General features: G+C 27.7%; 1 protein-coding gene across 1 annotated transcript in view; it reads right to left on the bottom strand.

Annotated features, from left to right (window-relative positions):
* LOC107455554 (Integrator complex subunit 7) overlaps positions 1 to 21,741 on the bottom strand; it is a 44,010-nt gene that overhangs the window by 8,329 nt on the left and 13,940 nt on the right. Inside the window, exons 7-18 of the mRNA XM_016073165.3 lie at positions 19,890 to 20,006; positions 18,148 to 18,270; positions 17,941 to 18,055; positions 16,714 to 16,821; positions 16,508 to 16,626; positions 15,797 to 15,893; positions 13,380 to 13,528; positions 12,343 to 12,528; positions 9,238 to 9,396; positions 4,429 to 4,623; positions 1,709 to 1,812; positions 947 to 1,015 (exon numbers count right to left, since the gene is read on the bottom strand). Coding sequence (XP_015928651.1) covers positions 947 to 1,015; positions 1,709 to 1,812; positions 4,429 to 4,623; positions 9,238 to 9,396; positions 12,343 to 12,528; positions 13,380 to 13,528; positions 15,797 to 15,893; positions 16,508 to 16,626; positions 16,714 to 16,821; positions 17,941 to 18,055; positions 18,148 to 18,270; positions 19,890 to 20,006 — 1,541 coding nt within the window. The remainder of the gene's footprint in view (positions 1 to 946; positions 1,016 to 1,708; positions 1,813 to 4,428; positions 4,624 to 9,237; positions 9,397 to 12,342; positions 12,529 to 13,379; positions 13,529 to 15,796; positions 15,894 to 16,507; positions 16,627 to 16,713; positions 16,822 to 17,940; positions 18,056 to 18,147; positions 18,271 to 19,889; positions 20,007 to 21,741) is intronic.

The following is a 21,741-nucleotide window of genomic DNA, read 5'->3' as shown; positions in this document are numbered from 1 at the left end:
TTGATTGCTATTCATAGAAAATGTTACAACTCAGATACAAAGAACATGGAACCATTTTAAAGAGCGATACAAGTATAAATCACTTTTCACATTAAGATAGAAGTTCTGAGGTGAATTTGTTTTACATAAATTTTTTATTCGTACATTGAATTATTACATATCAGGGGATTTCTAAACGAAGTAAATATTTATCTTTGACTGTCGATTTTATAAAAAGTTACATCAGAGACAGACGCAATGTGTATGGAACCATTTAAAATGCGATTTAAGCAGAAACTAATTAGATACATAAGAATTTAATTACTGTGATGCTAATTTACAAAGTCAGTTTTTCATGTGTCCAATGCATCATTAAAAGTTGAATAACTTTTTTGCAAAATAACATTAGATTTGACTGTCATTTTCCAGAAAAATTCACAACTCAGATGCAAAGTGTATGGTAGCCCTTTGAAGAGTGATAAGAGTAGAAATTATTCATTTTTTCAAAATATAGGCTTCACAAAGAAAATTTGTGACTTGAACGTTTTAAATGCCACATTGTATCATTACAAGTTTGGGCACTCTTTCATCAAAATAAAAACTACATTTTAGAAATTAAAAGTAACAGATGATAAATTTCTCCTTTGTATCGACAATACATTTTTTCTCAATCTCAACAAATCTCAATATAAAGAAAAATTAATAAATATATCTTTAACACTAGCACACAATATAAATTAGATCTGCTGCAAATAATGAATTGGAGCATTTTTTTCTTCTGAAAATACAATAATCATCAGCAGTAACCTGCTTATAATTTATGGAAAAGAAAGAAATTAACTTAAATATGCATCATTTGAAAAGCAAATAAGAAGTAAAGATTAAAACTAAAAATTATATTATTTATTATTTTTTTCTTAGAAAAAGAACAGATTTACGAAATTTTTTTAGACATAAATTAACATACCCCATTCCTTGATTATGTTGAGATACTTTATCAATAGCTTGAGCAATAAGTAAACAACCTTGGTGTAATCTTAAAAGGTATTAAAGACAAGTCAATTTTACACAACAAAAACTAAAATATCCTATTATGTAAATAATTCAAAAATTGACATATCACATTAACATGGCCAAAAAACTATCCCCGTTTTCTAGGGTTTCATCTTTTAACAGCATTAAAATTTTTTTTAAAAGAAATATAAATAGAAGAACAGATCATAAGCGTTTCAGAAAGCATGAGTTAATCAGTTACAATATTAAATACAAAATAAGTTTTCTTTTAACGACTTTTATTCAGTAACTTAATAAATCAATAGATAGATTAGAATACACACAGAATAGCACATTTAAATTGTATTATTCACTGATCTCATAATATACTAAAATTTAAAAAATAAAAATACCCATTTGTAATTTTTCATACCAGCCAAGCAATATCAGAGTTTAGAATCAGAGTTTATTCTTGGCAGTTAAAATTTGTCAATTATAAAAATTGCAAATTATTACCATAGGAAAAAAAAAAGAATTTTTTCTTCGAGTACTAATACTTTATAAACTAAAATCTACCTAGGACAATTTCGAAAAAAACTGTACAGCTAGTATAACATAGTTTTATTCATGCCCTAAGACTTTTAAAACCATAAATTTTTTTTAAAAGAAAAAAAGAAGAATTTAATAGTTTACGACCTCTAATACAGATATATTTTTTTAAAAAATAAAAGGATACAGTTGAATGTTTATCAGTGTTTTAGAATCAGCATCAAACACAGATTGATATAGTGCACCGTACTGGTCAGCTAAGTTTTTGAAGTCCTTTGCACATTTTCTTATCTAAATAGAAAAAAAAATCCTTTTTAATCAGAGATAAAGAGTTTTCTTTCTAGTTGCAAAATACTTTTTTTGAATAAAAAATTCTGTTTTTTTAAATTTATTTCTAAACTATATATTAAAGAAAGATATTTATCTGGTTTTAAAAGCCAATTATCATAAAAATTATTGATACAACAAATATAAATATTGTAAGAAGATTAGGTTATTACTAATAATTATAATTCATCTCAAAGTGAACTTTCGAGAAACGATTATGAGATAATTTAATTACAAAGATAGACTGAGCTATAGGGAGAAATTCTGTGTGCTCCCTTCCTGTTTTAGGTATACATCTGATCCAGGGAACTATGAGTAAATCAAGAAGAGGAAACTAACAGCTTAAAAAAGATAATGTAACCTGCAGCTTTGAAATTTCAATTTTTTATTGCATACATCTTTGATTTTTAAAAAATAAACAAATAAAAAAATACACCATTTATTTTAAAGTGACTAAGATTTTTAGTATATCAAAGCTAATTCCATCGGAAAATGAATAAATTAGCCTCAAGTTTAATGACAATTTTCACGACTTATTAAAATAATAATAGTAATCACAAAAAGGATTCACGACGATCGGAAAATAGAATGCAATACGACAATATTTTATGTAATGAAAACTGTCAGTAAAAATTAGAAATTTTTATTTTAAACAAAAGTTACGCAAAATTAAAAGCATAGATTAAACAAAGACTATTCCTTAATGATTGATGAATTTTTCATAGGACGAAATTAATCACTCAGATAAAAGAGTAGCATCCCTGCCTCTTCTCTCAGATCAATATTGAACTTTCTGTTCATCACTGTTAGAATAACATAACAAAATGCCCATAAAGAAACTAAATTAAAACACAATGCTGAGCCTCTTAAACAACTTTAATAGTCTCAAATCATATTAGGCTCAAAATAACAGTTAATTTATTACAAGAAAAAAAAATTAAACACAATAATTATTTAGTAAAATATCAGCCACGAGAAGATTCGCATGGCAGTATTTAACTTTTATTCAAAAATAATAAAATTGTGATGCAAAAGAAAGGATTTAATTCTTCAAAATTGCTTGCAAGTTTTTTAAATAGCATTTTAAAATTAAAATTTTTATTAAACTTTCATTTTTTTCAGAAACAAATAATTGCATTAATATCACTACTTTTAAGATATCATTAGAATTAATGTAGATTAAAATTAATAGAAAGATTGTAATTAATTGATTGTATATTAATTGAAAGCTGCTGTATCAATGAGGAAAAAATAAAAAAAAATTATTTTTATTTAAATGATATAAAAAATCATATGGAATTGGTGCCGATTAATTAATATCTTATTTGAGACTTCTGATTATTTTTTCAAAACAAAATCTTTTTCTCCCTGGAAAAAAAACTTTTTCTTCTAATATATTTGTAGGAAAATGAAAATAAAATACAGTGCACTTTATCCTTTATACAGTGCACGATTATCCGGGTTAATCACCGGGACAGGTCGCACGGACAATCGAAAAATATGGATAATCTGAAAACTCCTTTTATTAAAGAAAAAATCAATATCAATATATACAAAATTAATATACAAAAAATATAAAAATTACTGACATTTGCATGCTGTATAAAATCAAACTAGGAATTTTCCTTTTAAAAAAAAATGTGTAATGCGCCATATATTGTCACATATTTTACGAATCACATTAATATCACCGTAATCAGATACTCCCATATAAACTAATAAAGTTTCCACAGAGCAGCAGAATGAGAAATTGTATTTTCCTCATTTACTACATCTTCTGCATCAGTTACTATCATCATTATTTGATTTAACAACATAACGATGTCTTCATCAGTCAAATACTGGAAGCCAGGCTCACATGCATCACTTTGAAACCAATCTTCTAAATTTTCTTCATCAAGAATTTCGAAACCTTCGATTTCCTTTGCTTGTTCAAGAATACTATTATTATACTCTTCTTGAATATCTGAAGAGGATTGTTCATCAAGCGGTACGATCTTTCTCCAAGATCGTGATAAAGTAGACGATTTTACCCTTGACCATGCTGCTGATATTCCATATGCTGCAATTCAATAACGAATATTGCTTTCAAAAATTTGGTAGTGTTATAACTTCATGAATCAAATTTTTTTAATCTTGAAAATGTTTCCCTTTAAATTTTTTGTTGACTCCGGAATGAGCATGGATAATCCGCGCACGGTTAATCGAGAGTGTACTGTACTCCAATCACTCAAGCTGCAACATCAACAAGGAAAAAAAAAATTCTCCCCAAACAATAAATAAAATATAACAAAATCAAAAGTGCATTTTTTGTTATGTTTCTTCATTGGTCTAGATAAATCACTGCCTGTCTATATGTTTTGAGAAATTAAAAATTCAAAAACCGAAATTGATAGAAGCATTAAAACTCTAATGTGGGCTATGTTCTGATGATTGGGTGATCAATATAAACCTCCATGTCAAATTTCATAATCGTAAGAGCCCCATTTACTCACATATCATGCAACAGACATGGCTCTACACATGGACACATACTCATCATTTCATTTCATGCACAAATTAGTTGAGATTGCACCATACCTGCATAACAACTCTGCCACATTTCTGTAGCTCATCTCTGGTAGCAGTAGCAACAGACACAGCAATTGCCGGAGGTGGTGAAGTCTTAACACAAGAGCACGCCAACAACAGTTGTAGATGTGCTTGAAGTACTTCACTTCGCAGCCTGGCATATTCACATTGGAAAAGTAAAGAATGTTGAGGTGTTGTAGCTGCCTAAAAACACACATAATAATTTATTACTCCATAAAAGTTCATTCAACAGTTTCATTTACCAATTAATTACATGAAAAATAAATAGAAAAGATTTTATTCCTTCACAATATAATAAATATTTTTATAACTAACACTGAGGAACAAATTTTTTTGTGGCAGTGAAATAAATAATAGATCTTGTCTCATTTGGGTGTAAAGACTTCAAATCTGAAACAAGTTTTAATCCTAGAGCTACAGAGTTTTTCAAAATGACATTTTTAGTCTGTTTTTTGTCAACATGTATAACAGGGAGTCACATAAATGTTGAGACAAAACTCTAAGGGCAGAACATTAAGATTAAAATTGCATAAGAAATATTTCCAATGCATGGAAATATTTTTGTACACGGCTAGGGGTGTATAACAACATATCAGGACATGGGTTCCTAGGCTATTTTAATCCTGATGATTAGGGCTGCAGGTCTGTCGTGGCGCGAATTTCCACGAAATTGTCATCTTTTTTCCTAAAATCCGCGAATTTCTCAATATGTCTTGACTTGCGCGAAAATTGCTTAAAATTTGATTTTTTTTCCATTTTTTATTTATTATTTTTATTAAACAGAATTTTTTATTTTCCTGAACCTTAAATTGAAGATGCAAAATTGATTAGATATTTAGGGGAGTGAATCGATAGCAAAATGATATGAAAATAGTTCAGAGATAAGAGATAATCACAATCTTGTCAAGTAAGGTGGTCTTTCTACACTTAGGGAGGGTAATTACCTTTCTGAAGTCAGTAAGAGTACAAAAGAAATTAGAATCACAAAAGAAGGAAAATGTTATAAATCAAATCTTTGACAGAAAAATTGTTATACATGCTATTGCACTGGGCAATGAAATTTCTACTGCCTCTCTACATATCCAGTCAATTTTTCCTAGGCGACTTTTTGTGATTTCTTAAATATATATCAGTTTCTGGATGAAGGTGGGGGGGACTAGTAGTTACTAGGGACTTGTATCTAGTAGTTTGAATGTAGAATGTTTGAGTTTTCACAGCAATTACTTCTTACAAAGCAACGGTAAAGGAATTGCGCGTTGGTGAAGGAAAATTGATCGAGTTTTGGAAATCAAAGGCCGAACGCTCCAAAATTGGCAATTGGATGTTTGTCGGTGCCTAAAAACAGCGTTGACGCAGAAAGATCGTTTTCTAAGTATAAAAATGCATTAAGTGATGAAAGACGAAGCATTAATGAGAATAATCTGACAATGTACAATACTTTGTACCAAAATTCTGTTCATTTAAATAAAAATATTAATATTGCTTGAAATTCAAAGAAATATTTTTACGCTTTTTTTTTAATTATTAGCGCAATTTCCGTCTTTTGCATCATTAATATAATAAATTTTTTTATGTTTAGAATTTGTGTAATTTTCAAAATTTCAAGCGATTTTTCCGCGAATTTGGGGCTTTTTTGTCCCGCGACAAATTTGCAGCCCTACTGATAATGTGCTCTTAAAAATTTGTTGGAACGATTACGTGACACCCTTTTATATATCGTTTTTAAACTTGTACATGTCGACAAGAAATAGACTACAAAATGCATTAAAATAACTCCATAGCATGGAGAGAGGAACCGATTTCAGATTTAAAATCAACAATACAAAAGTATCGAAGATTTCTGAAAAAAATCTCATGCAACAAAAAAATTTTTTCTCCTGTGTAATACATATTAAATATAGAATGAGGTAATCCTTAAATATGAAACAAAATTATTATAAAATACAATGTAAAAATACCACCTTACTATATAGAAAGATACTAGTAAGATGATATTTTCATATCATCTTTTTTCCTTCCCTTATAAATCCAAAAAAATGTAACACAGTTGTGTTACTCTCACATTGTTAGTAAATGATATAGACAAAAATGCTATGTGTTAATCGATAAAGATGTAATACAATTGTGGAAAAAGATAATATAAAGGATATCACCTTTATTTTTAAGGTGATATATTTATATAATACTTTTACCTCCCTTTTTATTCAAATTCCACCCTTTTTCACATACTTTTTTGTTTAATAGATAATTATCAGTTAAATTAACTGTCTGAGTATCAGATACAATCATTCAAAATTTTAAAGCATTAATTTTAAAATTGTAGACCTATATAACTTTCTTTATAAAACATTAAAATTATCTCTGCAGACTTCAATCATATAAAATAATACTACATCTAAATCTTTCAAACTCTCTGCACAAAAATCATGTAATAAAATTAAAAGTTTTGCTTGCAGATTATATCAAAAACATCCTGCAGATACTGAAGGCAAGATATTGAAACTTAAAACATAAAATTAAGACCCACATCTAAACATGTTCTAAAGATAAAACATATTAATATAAGTTTTAAAATTTTTCAAAACCAAAGGTTATTATTTCACTGTAATTATTTTAGTAAAATTGTTCATTGCTTAAAAACTATATACATGCATTGTTTACATGAGATAAACATTATAAATGAGTATTATTTTTATTTTTTACCAGAAATTTTACATATCTTAAAACTATTTACTAATTTTCAATTTAAACATTTTAAAATAAAATACATGAACTATTAAGGAGAATTGGAAAGGTATAAATTGCTTTACAAAAATAATTAGGAAATTGGATAGCTTTATAAAGCTGATAATAAAATATTTTTATGTTAACATGTGCATGAAAGTAAAATTTGCTTTAACATCAGGAATAACATTGTTTATCCATTCATACTCAAAGATTTAAAAAAATGGCTTGCTTATAAAATACCAGTAAAATTAAATGTTCATTTAAAATCTTTCTTTTCTAAATATATTTAAGAAGAAAAAATTTCTGCCCTATGCTATAAGATTAATTTACAATTTTGGTCCAATATTACGAATATTATTTCAATAATCATTTTTACAATCTTTCGTCATGTTTTAACAGGTCATAGGCCTAAATAAAGGGTCATTAGAGATCAGTGAGATTTTAATGAGATAATAAATAAAAAAAAGAAGAAAACTATATTAACTAATATTTTATAGAAGTAAAACACTTACATTGAATTTGATATTTGAATATGTGTAAACTTGTAGGCAGCTATATAGAAAGTGAAACAAAAATAAAGGTCACTACAGTAAAGATTGAGAGAGTTTCCTAAAACGAACTACTTCCATAGGGAATCAAAAATTAAGAGTTGAAGCACAAAAGAACCTGCTTAGTGAAAATGGAAAATACAATATAGACGAATGATTGATGATAAAGAATTGAGTATGATTATAAAGAATCTTAAATGGATAAAAAAACCTTATCTGTCATCAGCAAATGCTGCCTTATTTATTTAAGATAAAATGTACCAAATGATTTTATACGGTTATGTGGTTCCTGCATGTTGAAGCAGCATATTTTTCACAGTAGTCTCAAACTACCTAGACTGGATGCTGTCTTTTTGAATAGTTGGATTCCCTATGGTGGGCATGTATTTCTGAGCTTCTCAGGTCTCCTGAATTTCCCAATTTAGATTTCTTTCGTTGTGGACACTTAAAAAGTATTTTTAATAAGATTCAGCAATTGCACTTAAACACCTTAGTGCGTCAAGGACTAAAAAGTGGTAGGTGGGGCAAAATTTTTTTTACACACCCACAGGACACTTAATTTTTCATAGTGAGAATTGTCAGCTGTTTAATGTGGGCAAAATAAAACCAAATTTTCTTTTTAATAAAATTTCTTCATAGTTCCATATTAATGGCAGAAAGAGAAAGTGAACAAAATTTGAGTAACAAAATACATTGTATAGCGTATCTGAGTATCATTTGCATTGTATTTGAGTATCAAATACATTGTATCTCACGGAAATACAACTGTATTTCTTTGAGACAAGTGTTTAACTAGAGTTGGCAAGGCAAGTATTGCAACTATTTTCTTGTTTCGAAATTCTTTGTTTCCTCTTCAATAGATGAAATCTTCATAAATGAGTGAATTAATAGATGGATAAAGAGTTGGATAGTTTATTGTCTATCCAATACCACAGATCATTTTTAATGGATTTTTTCATCATGCGACCAATTTTCCCCATCCTTTTTGTTTCGCTTTTTTTTAAATTTTGAAAATTTAGAATGTTTTAAATAATTTATTTTATTTTAAAGAGGATATGAATTTACTCTTAGTAAAAAAAGTCAGTGAAATTTGGAAGTTCTGCATCCCAGGGATGCACAGTTTCCAAAGTTTAGTGGCATCACTGAAGATTTATTGTTGTCCTAAATCAATGTCACAGCTGTAAGTGTTAATAAAAGGTCAGGAATCTTCCAACATCTGCATGATTTACTTCATTGTCTATTTAAAGCTTACACGCCAGTTGATGGTTGTTCTTTTATGCATTTGTTGTAAAGTTTTTAATAAATATTCGTTGTTTCTTTATTATTTATATTCATTGTATTTCTTTTGTAACCAAGCAGGTGCTCTTTAGTAGCTTGCCCTTAACTCTTTAACCGATTAGTTTCCTTGCAGTTGTGAACATTAGTTTTGATTGGTTATCGTTTTTTGATTTGCTAAGTCAAATTATTATTAAATAATTCATTTTCACATTAATTTAAATGTAAAAAAAGTGTAAGATCATACCTTCAGAGCTGATATAGCTTTCATGTAATGAGTTATAGCTTGGGTAACATATTCTATTATATCTTGATTACTTCTGACAATTTTAGATGTCAAACAGTTCTCAGCTTTACTCATTTCACAAAGACTTATCAACCAGAAATACAAATGCTCAGAGCTAACCTAAAAATAAACAATAACTATTTTTTTAGCAATAAAAATGAATCACACAAAATGATCAAAATTAAATTTCAAATCTTAAGAAGAATTTTTTACAGAGGCTTTCAAAAATTAAAGGAACAGAAAAAAAAAAAAAAAAAAAAAAAAAGTGAGTGTCAAGGTTAAATTTATAACATAATTAGAATAATTTTTTTTTATTTCCTTATAAAATAAAATAAGAAGATATTAGAAAAAATACATTTCAATACTTACAAGTATACATTACTAACTTTATTTGAAAACAATTGAATGAAAACAATTACATGAAATCATTATAGTTATCAACGATATATTAATATTATGATTTAACAACAATTTATTATTTTTTAGAAGTAATTAATACACATTAACAGTTTATAAATATTTAGTGTTTAAGCTCATAAAACAAGCTAAATAATCAAATGGTAATAATATAAACAATATATTAATTGAGCTTTAACTAGCTAAAACAAAATAAAAATCTAAATAAGACAACAATAAGTAAATTGTTAAAATTGAGCAAATATATATTAATTTTTTATGATTTGAAAGCAAAAATATTTGAACAATTAGGCAGGCAATGTGTCTCCTGATGAAGTGCTGTCCTGCTAACACACATATCTTAAAATTTTCTGGTAGAATTGTTTTTCGGATTTTAATAAATTAAAATAAAACAAATTTGGATTTAGCTGCTTTAAGTGTTTTTCTATTTTGATTTATTATTTTAAATGTTAGTTACTTATTTTGTCTATTTCTGACTTTGTAGACCAGTTTCTTTCTTTAATTATATTTCAACAATTATTAATATTTCTATATCTTACTAAGAATGATTGAAATTCGTGATAGCCCAGTTTTCCCGGTAAATGACAATAATCACATTAAAAGAAAGAGTGTGGATAATAACCGGTATTCTTAACCTAATGTTTTGAAAGATTAAAAATCTTCGCACGGTGTATACTTGCCAAGTATTCTGAACAAAGAGTTTTTCCTAATATATCCTTACCAGATATTAAAATGTCAACAAAAAATTTTTTAAAAATATCAGTAGATAAATTAATATCAAAACTGACATAACAAATATCTTGGACATTCAAGTGACTATGCAATTGTTGAAATTCACTTGAGAAAGTAACTTATATACATCAATATAACTTATATACAGTGGTGGCCAAAAGTGTGGACATTTTTTGAAAGTTTCATGTTTTTCAACTTTGTGTGCTTGTTGAATAGATTAATTTTCACTTAAATACAAACGTTTATATAACAAATTGAAGGTAATTTAATGCAGAATTTAATAACAAAAACAGAATTAAAATATCTGTATTACAAAAAAAGTTATGTTCATTTTAGTACAACAAACAAACACAAATCGTTTTGAATAAGGACGTGTTTTGTAGAAAAAGCGTACAAGCCAATCACAAACACTGTTCTAAGGACCAATCAAATGTCTGTAACTATAGTTTAGGTTATTTGGATGGTAAAAGAGTTATTGTTGTGGAAATATTTTGCGGAATGATGCCTACTAGTACAATTAAATAGAGTATTGCTGTTTTTCAATATTTGAAGTCCTTTTTTTTAAATTAAACTAATTTCAAACAATGTCATCAACAAGAAGAACTAATTGGACATCTACGAAAAGAAGCCGAATTGTCATATTGAGAGAAAATGGCCTCTCTTATGCTGAAATTGCAAGACAAGTTGGTGGTTCAGTGACTTGTTCTGGTGTACAAAAGTTCTGTTTATGTTATGAAAAAATGAAATCAGTGGAAAATAAAGCCAAATCAGGCCGAAAAAAATGCACAAGTGCTACTGCCGATAGAAAAATTAAACGACCATGCCTTCAAGATAGAAAAATTTCATCAGATGCCATTAGATGTGAAATGAATGCAGCGGGTATTGCAGTAAGTTCAAGAACAATAAGAAGAAGGTTATCAGGATTTGGACTACAAGCTAGAATTCCAAGGAAAAAACTATATTTAAATCAAAAGCAACTCGAAAAACGAGTTAAGTGGGCAAAAGAACACATTAAATGGTCAGAAAATCAATGGAAGCAAGTAATCTAGAGCGATGAGAGTAAAATATCGTAGTAGTGATAGTAGAAAATATGTGAAACGTAGAGTAGGTGAAGCACTTCATCCTGATTGCATTGAAGCAACTACAAAAAACCCAACAAATGTCATGATTTCGGCATGTATGTCTGCAGATGGTGTGGGCCGAATTCAAGTGATTGATGGCATCCTGAATGCCAAAAAATACATCGAACCTGTCCTGAAACCAAAATTGATACCTTCCATCAGGGATCTCTTCCCCAACAACCCACCATTTGCTTTTCAGCAGGATTCAGCTACATGCAACACAGCAAAAGTATACAAAGCATGGTTTCAAAATAAAGGCATAGATATATTACCAAGGCCAAGAAACAGCCCTGATCTCATTCCAATCGAAAATTTGTGGCGACGTTTGAAAATACTTGTACGAAAAAAATGTCCATCCAATAAAAGACAACTTATTAAAGCTATAATTGATTCTTGGCACCATGTGATTACAAAAGATTAACTCCAAACACTCGATCACTCAATGAAAAGACACTGTGAAACTGTCTTAAAAAATAAGGGTTATCCTTAAGTATTGATTGTGTAAGTATCACTTTAAAAAAATGCAAATCTGAGATAGATCTTACTATTAGTTGCATAACCTTTTCTGTAATACAGATATTGTAATACTGTATTTAATATTAAATTCTACATTAAATTACCTTCAATTTGATATATAAACGTTTGTATTTAAGTGAAAATTAATATATTCTACAAGCACACAAAGTTGAAAAACATGAAACTTTAAAAAAATGTCCACACTTTTGGCCACCACTGTATATCAATATAAGTCAATATAAGACACAGTAACTTATATATATCAATATAACTAACTTACCTTATTACAGAGGGTAGAAAAGATTTTAATGGCATACTGATGATGCCCATATCTGGTAGCTTGACGGCCTATTTTATAAGAAGACCAGAAATCCACGGAATCAATAGCATTCATTACAACCTCATCATCATGAAGAACCCATGGCTTATCAACGCTTGTTTGAAATAGTAAAGTGCATACCATACCCTGAAAGAAAAACGTCATTAAATGATAAAACATTAGAATGAAGTATCATGAGATGTATCACACTAAAGTTTTAATCCAAAAACTAAAAAGACAAATATAAATTTAAAGTAAGTTAATATAAAAAAATATTTCAGGCCTTAAGTTTAGAATTTAATTTTTTAATTTAACAAGAACTTAAGTTGTAAAAGGTAGAAAAAAACCCTGTATTTTTTAAAAATTAAAAACTTTTTATCTAAGTTGCACTTCTTTATATAACATAAGAATAAGCATATATTTTTTTTTATTTTTACAAATTACACTTTATATTGCCAAAATATATTTCAAAGTTAGAGAAAGAATAACATTTTATAGAACAATATTTCCTCAATAGCCATATTAATAGATTTTTTTTCAAAATTTAATTTTTAAACATCTTTTAATGAGAAAAGAATAAGACATAGCAAAACTTTCTTTAGATAATATATTCTAAAGTGAGACTTTATCCAAAATTGGTAAATCAATCTTAATACATAAAAAATATGAATTAAAAGTTTTTCTTATACTTTAACATTAGATTACAAGTCTGAAGAAATTTTTTTAAATATTAAATTTTCAGTGGCATTTCGTATTTTTATTTTACTTTATTTATTTTGATCATAAATTTAAAAATTTTATTTTAAAATGCTTTTAATAAGAACAAGAACTATTTCTTTTAATAAAAAAAATTCTCATTCAAGAAATACAATACATTCAAACAAGTAACGCTTAGCAAACCTTTATTTTCTGAAACAATAAGAAAATAATATAAACAAATTCTATAGAGTTCGCTAAAAAAACTATCTAGAAAGTATCATTATATATAAATTACTTACTATAGCTTTTGCTCTTTCAGAAGTTATTTGAGGTTGTAAAATGAATTCCTTCAGCTTTGGTATTAAATCTGTTTGCCAGCAAACTACAACACCAGCACTTTTATTGCCTAATGCACATAGAGCTGTACATAGTGGAACAACCCATACATCTAGAATAAAAATTCTATCTTCATTTTTTTGTGTGTGAGTGCGAAAACAAGAATTCTGCTCATTCAAAAAATCAGAGCAGACATTTCAGTTCTAAAATTTTTGCTCAACACTATTTCACACTCATGAAAAATATTAACAATTTTTAAAATATTTGTAGATGTTGTATGAAGAACTTTCTGTGAACGAAATCATAAAAGAATGTAGACATGTTAACTGGAATAATAATATTGAATCAAGTCGTGGTTGTTTTAAGATTTCAATGTTCTCAGATGCAATGGTTTAAATGGATGAAAAATGAGTGACTCAGCATTTTACGTTCTTAATAGAATGAAAATGCTTTTGCTTGATTTCAAAACACTTCTAGGTACCGCTACACTGAAGAACAATTAAAACTAAACTCAACGGCGCGACAGCCCAAAGAGGGCCAAGGCCTACTGTGTCCATCTCAGTTTTCTTGACCTTGGGCTCTGGGGTGCAGGAGCAGATGTTCCGGTCAGGTGGTCAGCCGAACGCGGAACCCCCAGTGTATAGTTCCCAAGCATGCTTGGGACTCATTTATCGACCCACTGAAGGGATGAAAGGCTGAGTCAACCTTGCCCGGCCCGAGGATCGAACCATGGACCTGTGGCATGACAGCGCGAAGCGCTACCGCTCAGCCACCGGGCGTCGAAGAACGATTATCTAAGTTTAATATAAATTTAATATAAACTATTATCAGAATTTAACACAAAACTTGAAATTTTAAAAGATAAAATTTACTCGTCAGACTTAAACGCTTGATTGCCAATGGGGAGCTGATGAGTGGAAATTTCACACCCTGCACTAAATTTGTTTTACTTCAAACGTATCAAAAATGCAAATAAAAAAGTTATATACATATATAATTAAAAAGCATAACAATAACTTAAAATTTTATGGGTGACTAGTTTTATAAAACTTTATGGCTATTATTTCAAAATCTTATAATAAACTTTAACTCCACATTCAATTTTTTTTTTCGTTATCAGAAATATGTTTTATTTAACTTTCTAACTTTATATTTATAAATTATTCTAAACGAGATCATGTAAAATTGTCTTAATGTGTTGAATTTTTTAAAAAAATACAAATTAAAAATGAACCATCTAGCACCGCTTTTCTAGTTAATCTTGTCTTGTTAATCAGCAGATTTAATGAAACGGAGAATATTAAACTTACATTTTTTGCTCAAATAGTGTTACAAGAAAACAAAGCATATTAACTCTTTTCAAATTTTACTACACGATTTGATCGTGGGGAAAAATTTCAAAGTTAACTTTCACACATTTTCTTAAAAAAAAAAAAAAAAGAGTGAACGCAGATCTTCAAATCTTCTGGGAAACATTTTAACTACATAGTAAAAAAGTAAAATTTAACATAGTTTCTGCTGAACTCAAAAGATATCTAATTAATTCAAATGATGTAACATAGAAATAATATATTCTCTTGAATGTGAAATTAAAGAGGCATTTGTGCATAAAAAAATTTAAAACAAGTAATTATTTCTAGAAATTTCTCAAACTTTTCGACTAAGAGTCTGCCATCTAATTTAATAAAAACAGAATTTAAATGCTTTACTTTACTTGATCCTTTTCTCAGAGTGTTTTTCAAGGTTCAGCATGTACTAAAAAGAATTTCATTCATAAGAGAATATTCTTACTAGACTTCGTTTTTAAAGATTTTATAAGTTGTTGAAAAGCTGACCTAATTTTGGGTTTACGACTACTAATGTTCAGCTCCATGGCCTTGTAATTTTGAACCCAGTCCAGAAGACAAGGGAACTCCCGGATCAATTATTGCAAGAAATTTGCCTATCACAAGGAAAACCATGAAAACCTTCCACGGTTAGCCTGACGGCAAAAGGACTATAACCTATGATCCGTCAACCACTAAGGATATTTTATGTCAGCAAGTCAGTGCAGAATTCATATTGATTAGGCATTGCTGGGATTCCAACCCAGTTCCCCTCATTGGAAGGCGAATGCTCCATCCCCAGAACCACCACGATTCTTTTTAAAGATTTAGACTAACCAAGGCAAAGATGAACACATAAATTGTTATTCAATAAATAAGTTAAGAATTTTATGACATGCTTTTAATTTTGTTTATTCTTGAGAGATAATTATGTTGTTCAATTTTAATTTATCAGCACTAAATACATAATAAGAAATAACTAGGAATATTATGCAGAGGACAATTTATAAAAGGGTTTAAAAAGCAGAGAACTTAGTAAAAACTATCACAATTACCTGAAGTTTTACCAATCAAAGAGCCAATAGTATCAACAAACTGAATGCACATCTCAGGAGATACTTCACATATATTTACAGCACATTTGAAACATTTCTGTAAAATAATGTAATATATTTAATCATTAGATTATTCTTTTGCTTAAAATTAAGAGAAAAACACAAAATGAAACAGTCATATTTCCTTCCAATAAGTAACTTAAAAGAAATAAGAAACTTGTGATTAATATTTAATCTTTTTTTCTAGAAAATGCTTGCATATCAAAAGTGATACCTTAAAATTATACATATTATAAGAAGAAAAGAATATTATGTTTTTCCCCTCTAAAAAAATATTAAAACTGCTCTTGTATTAAAAATACAAAATCAATAACTTTGTTCTGCATGCATTAATCAATGTAAATAAAAATAAAAGGTTTTGAAATCATTACTAATATATTTTATATCAGAAAATTAAAGCTATTATAATTTAAGATTGAAAAGAAAATCTACACAAGCTTCATGTTTTTTAATAATTAGAAAACCTATAAAATTACGCATTCTAGAATAAGCTTGGTTGCATTACTTACAAATGTTATTAAAAAAAATACATAAAAATAAATAAATACATAAAAATAAATAAATACATAAAAATAAATAAATACATAAAAATAAACAAATACATAAAAATAAATAAATAAAAAACAAATAAATAAAATTAACACCACTTACTAATAGTGATTTGAGGTTTTCTGGTCTTTGATCATCAGATGTACAAATTACTAAAAGTAATGCTTCAATAGCACTTGATACTTCTGGCATTAAATCTATATTCTGAACAACTACGTCTTCTAAAAGTTTATTGGAAAAAAAATTCAAAATAGTTCATTTATAAATAAAATAAAAAATTCAACAAATTGCAAAGGAACAAAGTTTACCTTGAAATACATGAATTGCTATTTGAGACAACAGTTCCACAGATATTGCAGCAAGTGGGACATTATCATGCAATATACAATCTTGAGAAAGTTTTAAAACTTTACATTCTAAAAAATAAAAAACTATGAAATATTTAACAATATTTTCACTTAATCATCAGTATCCTGATGTTTGAATTTTTCCCTTTATTTATTTAATGCTTCACAATCAGGCATATTCAAAACTAAATACTGCAGTTTCTATACTAAAATTCACTCATTAAAACATTTTAAAGTAACAATTATTGAAGCATTTAAGAGTAATAAGTTCCAAATTTACTTGTAGAAGATGAATTCATGCAAGCAGAATCAGTAATTGAATAACAAAACTTTGTGGTATAAATAAATAATGATGCAATTTAGTTTAAATGATCAACATCTGCTTCAATGGAAAATTTCAATGGTTATATGTTAGAAAGAGTGTTATAAGCAATATAAATTATTTTATAATAATAATTCGGAATTACATGAATCAAGACAACGACAAATAAAAAAGAATAAGGTAAGTTGAATGCCATTTTAGAATCAAAATTGTCACCTTCAGTTCCACATAATAATAATCTGGTATTTTACCATCACAAAATATAACTAACATATTTTTTGGAGCCAATTATTTATGTAATAGTTCAATTATTACATATTATTTAATATGCACTGATTATTAAATGCAAAAAAAACTTTTTAATAACAATAATTTAAACCAATACTTTAAAGCTGTTTTTCTACTACTTTTATTAGGAAATCTAATTTAAACTCTAACTTTGATACTGTAAATTAAGTATTTGAACTTGGCGTAGATAAAACTTTCAGATTTCTAAAATGAATGGTATCAACTTAAAAGAAGTTATATATAATGCAAAAAGTTTCTTTTTTTTTGTACAAAAGCATTGGTTGAGTTATTCTTTTGATGTTTGCATACATCATATAGACCTGCATTTGTATTTATTTATATTGATTATATATCTTAAGTTAATCAAGATATTATTTAGAAAAAAATTATGTCTAAATTTATTAGCAGTTTAAAAAGTTGACTTCAACGCCAAAAAATACAATAAATTTAAAATTAAAAAGCCCAAATTCGAAAAGAATTTTTTTTTATGTCTATAGCTACAATTACACAACCAGCTAATGTTTATACACAAATACTTGATAAAACATAGATAAAAAATAAATAAACTTAAATAATACCAGCTGATAAGTCAAACTTGTCCACAGAAACTGAATAAGCCAAAGCCACCATCACAGAGAAAATCTCACACTTCAAACTAATATAGGGCGTTTCAATGGTATAATTCACCAATTGCTGAAACAAAAATAAATATAAATGATTTTATATTTTTAAATGAAATTTTTGTTTTTAAAAAAAATATAAATGTATAAAAATGGAAAACTCACATTTACGTTTTCTAAAGTCCACAAGTGAGGACCTGTCTTTGCTAATTTTTCCATATCTTTTAAGGCATTTAGTTTCACACACATACGGCCATCTTCTTTGAGGTAAGAAATTAATAAATTAACCTATAACAAATAAAATAAAAAAAAGATCTAAAATTAATTATTAGAAAAGATGTGAAATAAAATAAACAGATAAAGATTGAATATTTGAATAGATTGCAAAATAATAATAATATTTCCCAAAAGTTACAGAAAAGCTTTGGTTACTGATGTTAATTAAATAACAATAAGTTAGTATAAAAAAAATCAAATTTTTATAAAAAGTCATATAATTTTAATCAAACTGTTTTAAAATGTTAACCAAATATTATCCATTAGTCATGTTACGATAATAACTGATAAGAAGATATTGAATAAAAAAGACTCCAAAAACTTTGTTTAAGATGATTATTTGGTAACTGACAAATAACAGTTTCAGAAACAATAATTTTAATAGAAAATAATGTGATTTCAATTTAACTGAAAAAACAAACATCTAAGCTTAATTATTTTTGAAACTTATTAAGCACTTAATGTATTATGTTCAAAGACAACTATAATATACAGTAATTATATTTAAAAATCATCTTAAACCTCAATTTGAGGCAAAAGAAATAGCCAAATCTTGTTTAAAAAAATAAATTTTAATATCTGATGCTTCTTAAAAATATCATATACAGTTGAAGATTTAAAAAAGAATTGTATAAGCCATAATTTTCCATAAATCACAATAAGTTTGCAGAAGAAAGCAATGGAAATTGCAGTTAAAAAATTCCTGTATCAGAGAAAAAACTATTAACTTTTCACAGGGTTCAAGAAAAATTATTAATTTAAGGTTAAGACATTCTTCTTTTTCTTCATTGGCCTGACAGCCCAGGATGGGCCCTTGCCTACCGCAGAGTTGAACTCCAGGCTCTTCTACACTTGGCCAGAGACATCCAATTTGTGACTTTTAGAATATTTAAATCACTTTCAAGGCAGTCGAGCCCTCTAAGACTAGGTCTTCCTCTTTTTCGAGTGCCTAATGGTCTGGCAGAGAAGATCTTTTTTGTAATGCGGTTATTATCCATTCTTGATAGGTGTCCTGCCCATTTGATTCTCTGAATTGAAATATATTTGACTACGTCAGGTTCTTTAAATAGTATGTAAAGTTCGGAGTTAGTTCTTCTTCTCCAGATATTGTTACATTTAAGGCAACCAAATATGCTTCTTAAAATTTTTCTTTCAAACACAGAAATAGTGTGCTTTACTTTTTCTGTCATTGTCCAAGTCTCAGCAGAGTAAGTAAGAATGGGTCTCATCAAACTTTTGTATATCAGAATCTTTGTTTTTCTGCTGATGAAGTTAGATTTCAGATACTTTTTAAGACCGAAAAAACATCGATTAGCTGCTGTGACTCTACTACGGATCTCAGGCAAGATGCCATTAAGACTATTGACTTCAGATCCCAAGTATTTAAAATTGTTCACGGTTTCAAATTTATAATCTCCAATTACAAGAGGTTAAAACATTAAAGCAAACAAAAATTGAAAAATTTGTTTGCTTTCTTTTTTCTGTGAATAAAAAACTGAAGTGCATATTTTTGTGCAAATTCTATATATCGTAAAACCTCATGCTTCAATGTTTATATTAGAAAAATGTTCTATTGTACTACATAAATTATATACTAATGCTTTCAATATAAATAATTAAATTTCTCATACCTGTTGAGGAATGTGAGTTATTGAAGCAGCAGCTAGTTCAGTGAGAGTATGCAGAGTGCAAACAACAAATTGTTGAGATGGATAATCAGGTAGAAGGGATGTGCATAGTTTCCAGACCTATATTACATTAGGTAAAAATACTGATTTACAAGTTCAAACAACATAAGTTGAACAATTAGGAAATTATTTCATCGCAGTTTCTAATTAATTTCATGAGATAAGTTTTTTTTACAAACTTTAAACAGATCACTTTTGTGAGACAAAAATATTGTTCTTCAATGAGAAATATTCAAAATGCAGTAAAGAAAATTCAGTACTATTTTGTTCAAAATTGCACATTGGATCAAAAAATAAAAAATAATACAGTGCAAAACCTCTTATCTGGAAAACCGGAATATAATTCGGAACCGGAAATTAATTTTCTTCCATTAAAAATTTTTTTTTCCTGCAAGATTTTGAGCCCATTTTGTTATTTAGAGTGTACGGCGTATCGAGTTGACGAAAGAACTGATTTAGAGGACGGATCAAAAGCCGTTTGTAGACGAATCTCACATAAGCACAAATAGCTTATATATGTTATTATAGTTAATAATAATATTAATAACATATATAAGCCTGTATATAATTTTTATTTCATAATTTCTTTCCTTATTTAAACTTAAGGGTATTATTATTTATCACTTTTTATTATTTCTAAAACTATTTAAAAAATTTTTTTTAGTTTCCTGCAAGATTTTGAGCCCATTTTGTTATTAGTCCATTATTTCTAAAACTATTTATTATTTCCATTATTTATTATTTCTAAAACTATTTCAAAATAATTTTTTAGTTTCGTTTTATAAACATTAAAAAAACGGTATTTTGTAGCGATTCAGAAAACTGGAAAAATCAGTTATCCGGAATCACGATGGTCCCGATCGTTCCGGATAATCGGTTCTCTACTGTAATTTAAGAGTTCATAAAAAATTTATTCTTTATTAATTTAACTCTTACTTCAATTTCGATTTTCAGAAACACTTTACTTTACAAATAAAAAAAGCTAATACAACAATTTATTATAATATGATCTTTATCACTAATTTAAAAGTAAATTAAAGTACCAAAGATAAGCACAGATATTACAAAAAAAAAATATAAGCATAATAATAGCTTCATTATTAGCTAAAATGTAAAAATGAACACTAATTCCATTATACTTAGTTGAGAAATTGATTGACTTGAGTTAAGTTGAAAATGCTGTGGGTGGTAAAAAGCATGAAAATCAAGGAGGAAAGGATGCATCATTTTGATTCTCTTATTTTTTCTGTGACGAATTTTCAAAAGGAAAAGAAATCCGCAAATTAATGTTGGTGATGAGGGGGTAGATTTTGCAGTGCAGTTCTAGCTGACTGCTTTATTTTGGTCTGTGAAGAGACCACTTTATTGCTCTTTTAAAAGAAAACCAGGAATTTTTAATATTTATTTTGTACCCAATAAAACATTTAAACTGTTTCAAAACTAGTAAGGAAAAAAAAATCTTAAATTATAAATGAAAAACAGATACAATGGGGTGTTTGAACTTCTAGATCTTGCCCCTTACCTACTTTCCTATTGCCGTAATCTGAAAAATATTGTCCCGTTTTCAAACGAAGACTCACTCAGATTATTCCCTTTGAACAGTTTATTTTCATGACATTGCTTTGTATAATTTATATTACTTATGAAAAAAATGTTCATAAAAAGAATGTTCACAAGATGAACTAAATAATTTTTTTTCCTAAAAGTATTTTTTTTATTTTAAATTGTTAGAGATATTTAAATTCTTTTAAATGACTGGAACGAACAGAAAGAACCCTTAGAAAAATAGATTTAA

The sequence above is a fragment of the Parasteatoda tepidariorum genome, chromosome 9, assembly GCF_043381705.1.
Source record: "Parasteatoda tepidariorum isolate YZ-2023 chromosome 9, CAS_Ptep_4.0, whole genome shotgun sequence".
NCBI lineage: Eukaryota > Metazoa > Arthropoda > Arachnida > Araneae > Theridiidae > Parasteatoda > Parasteatoda tepidariorum.
Note: the sequence above shows the minus strand (reverse complement) of the source record. Positions and strands in the feature narration are given on the sequence as shown.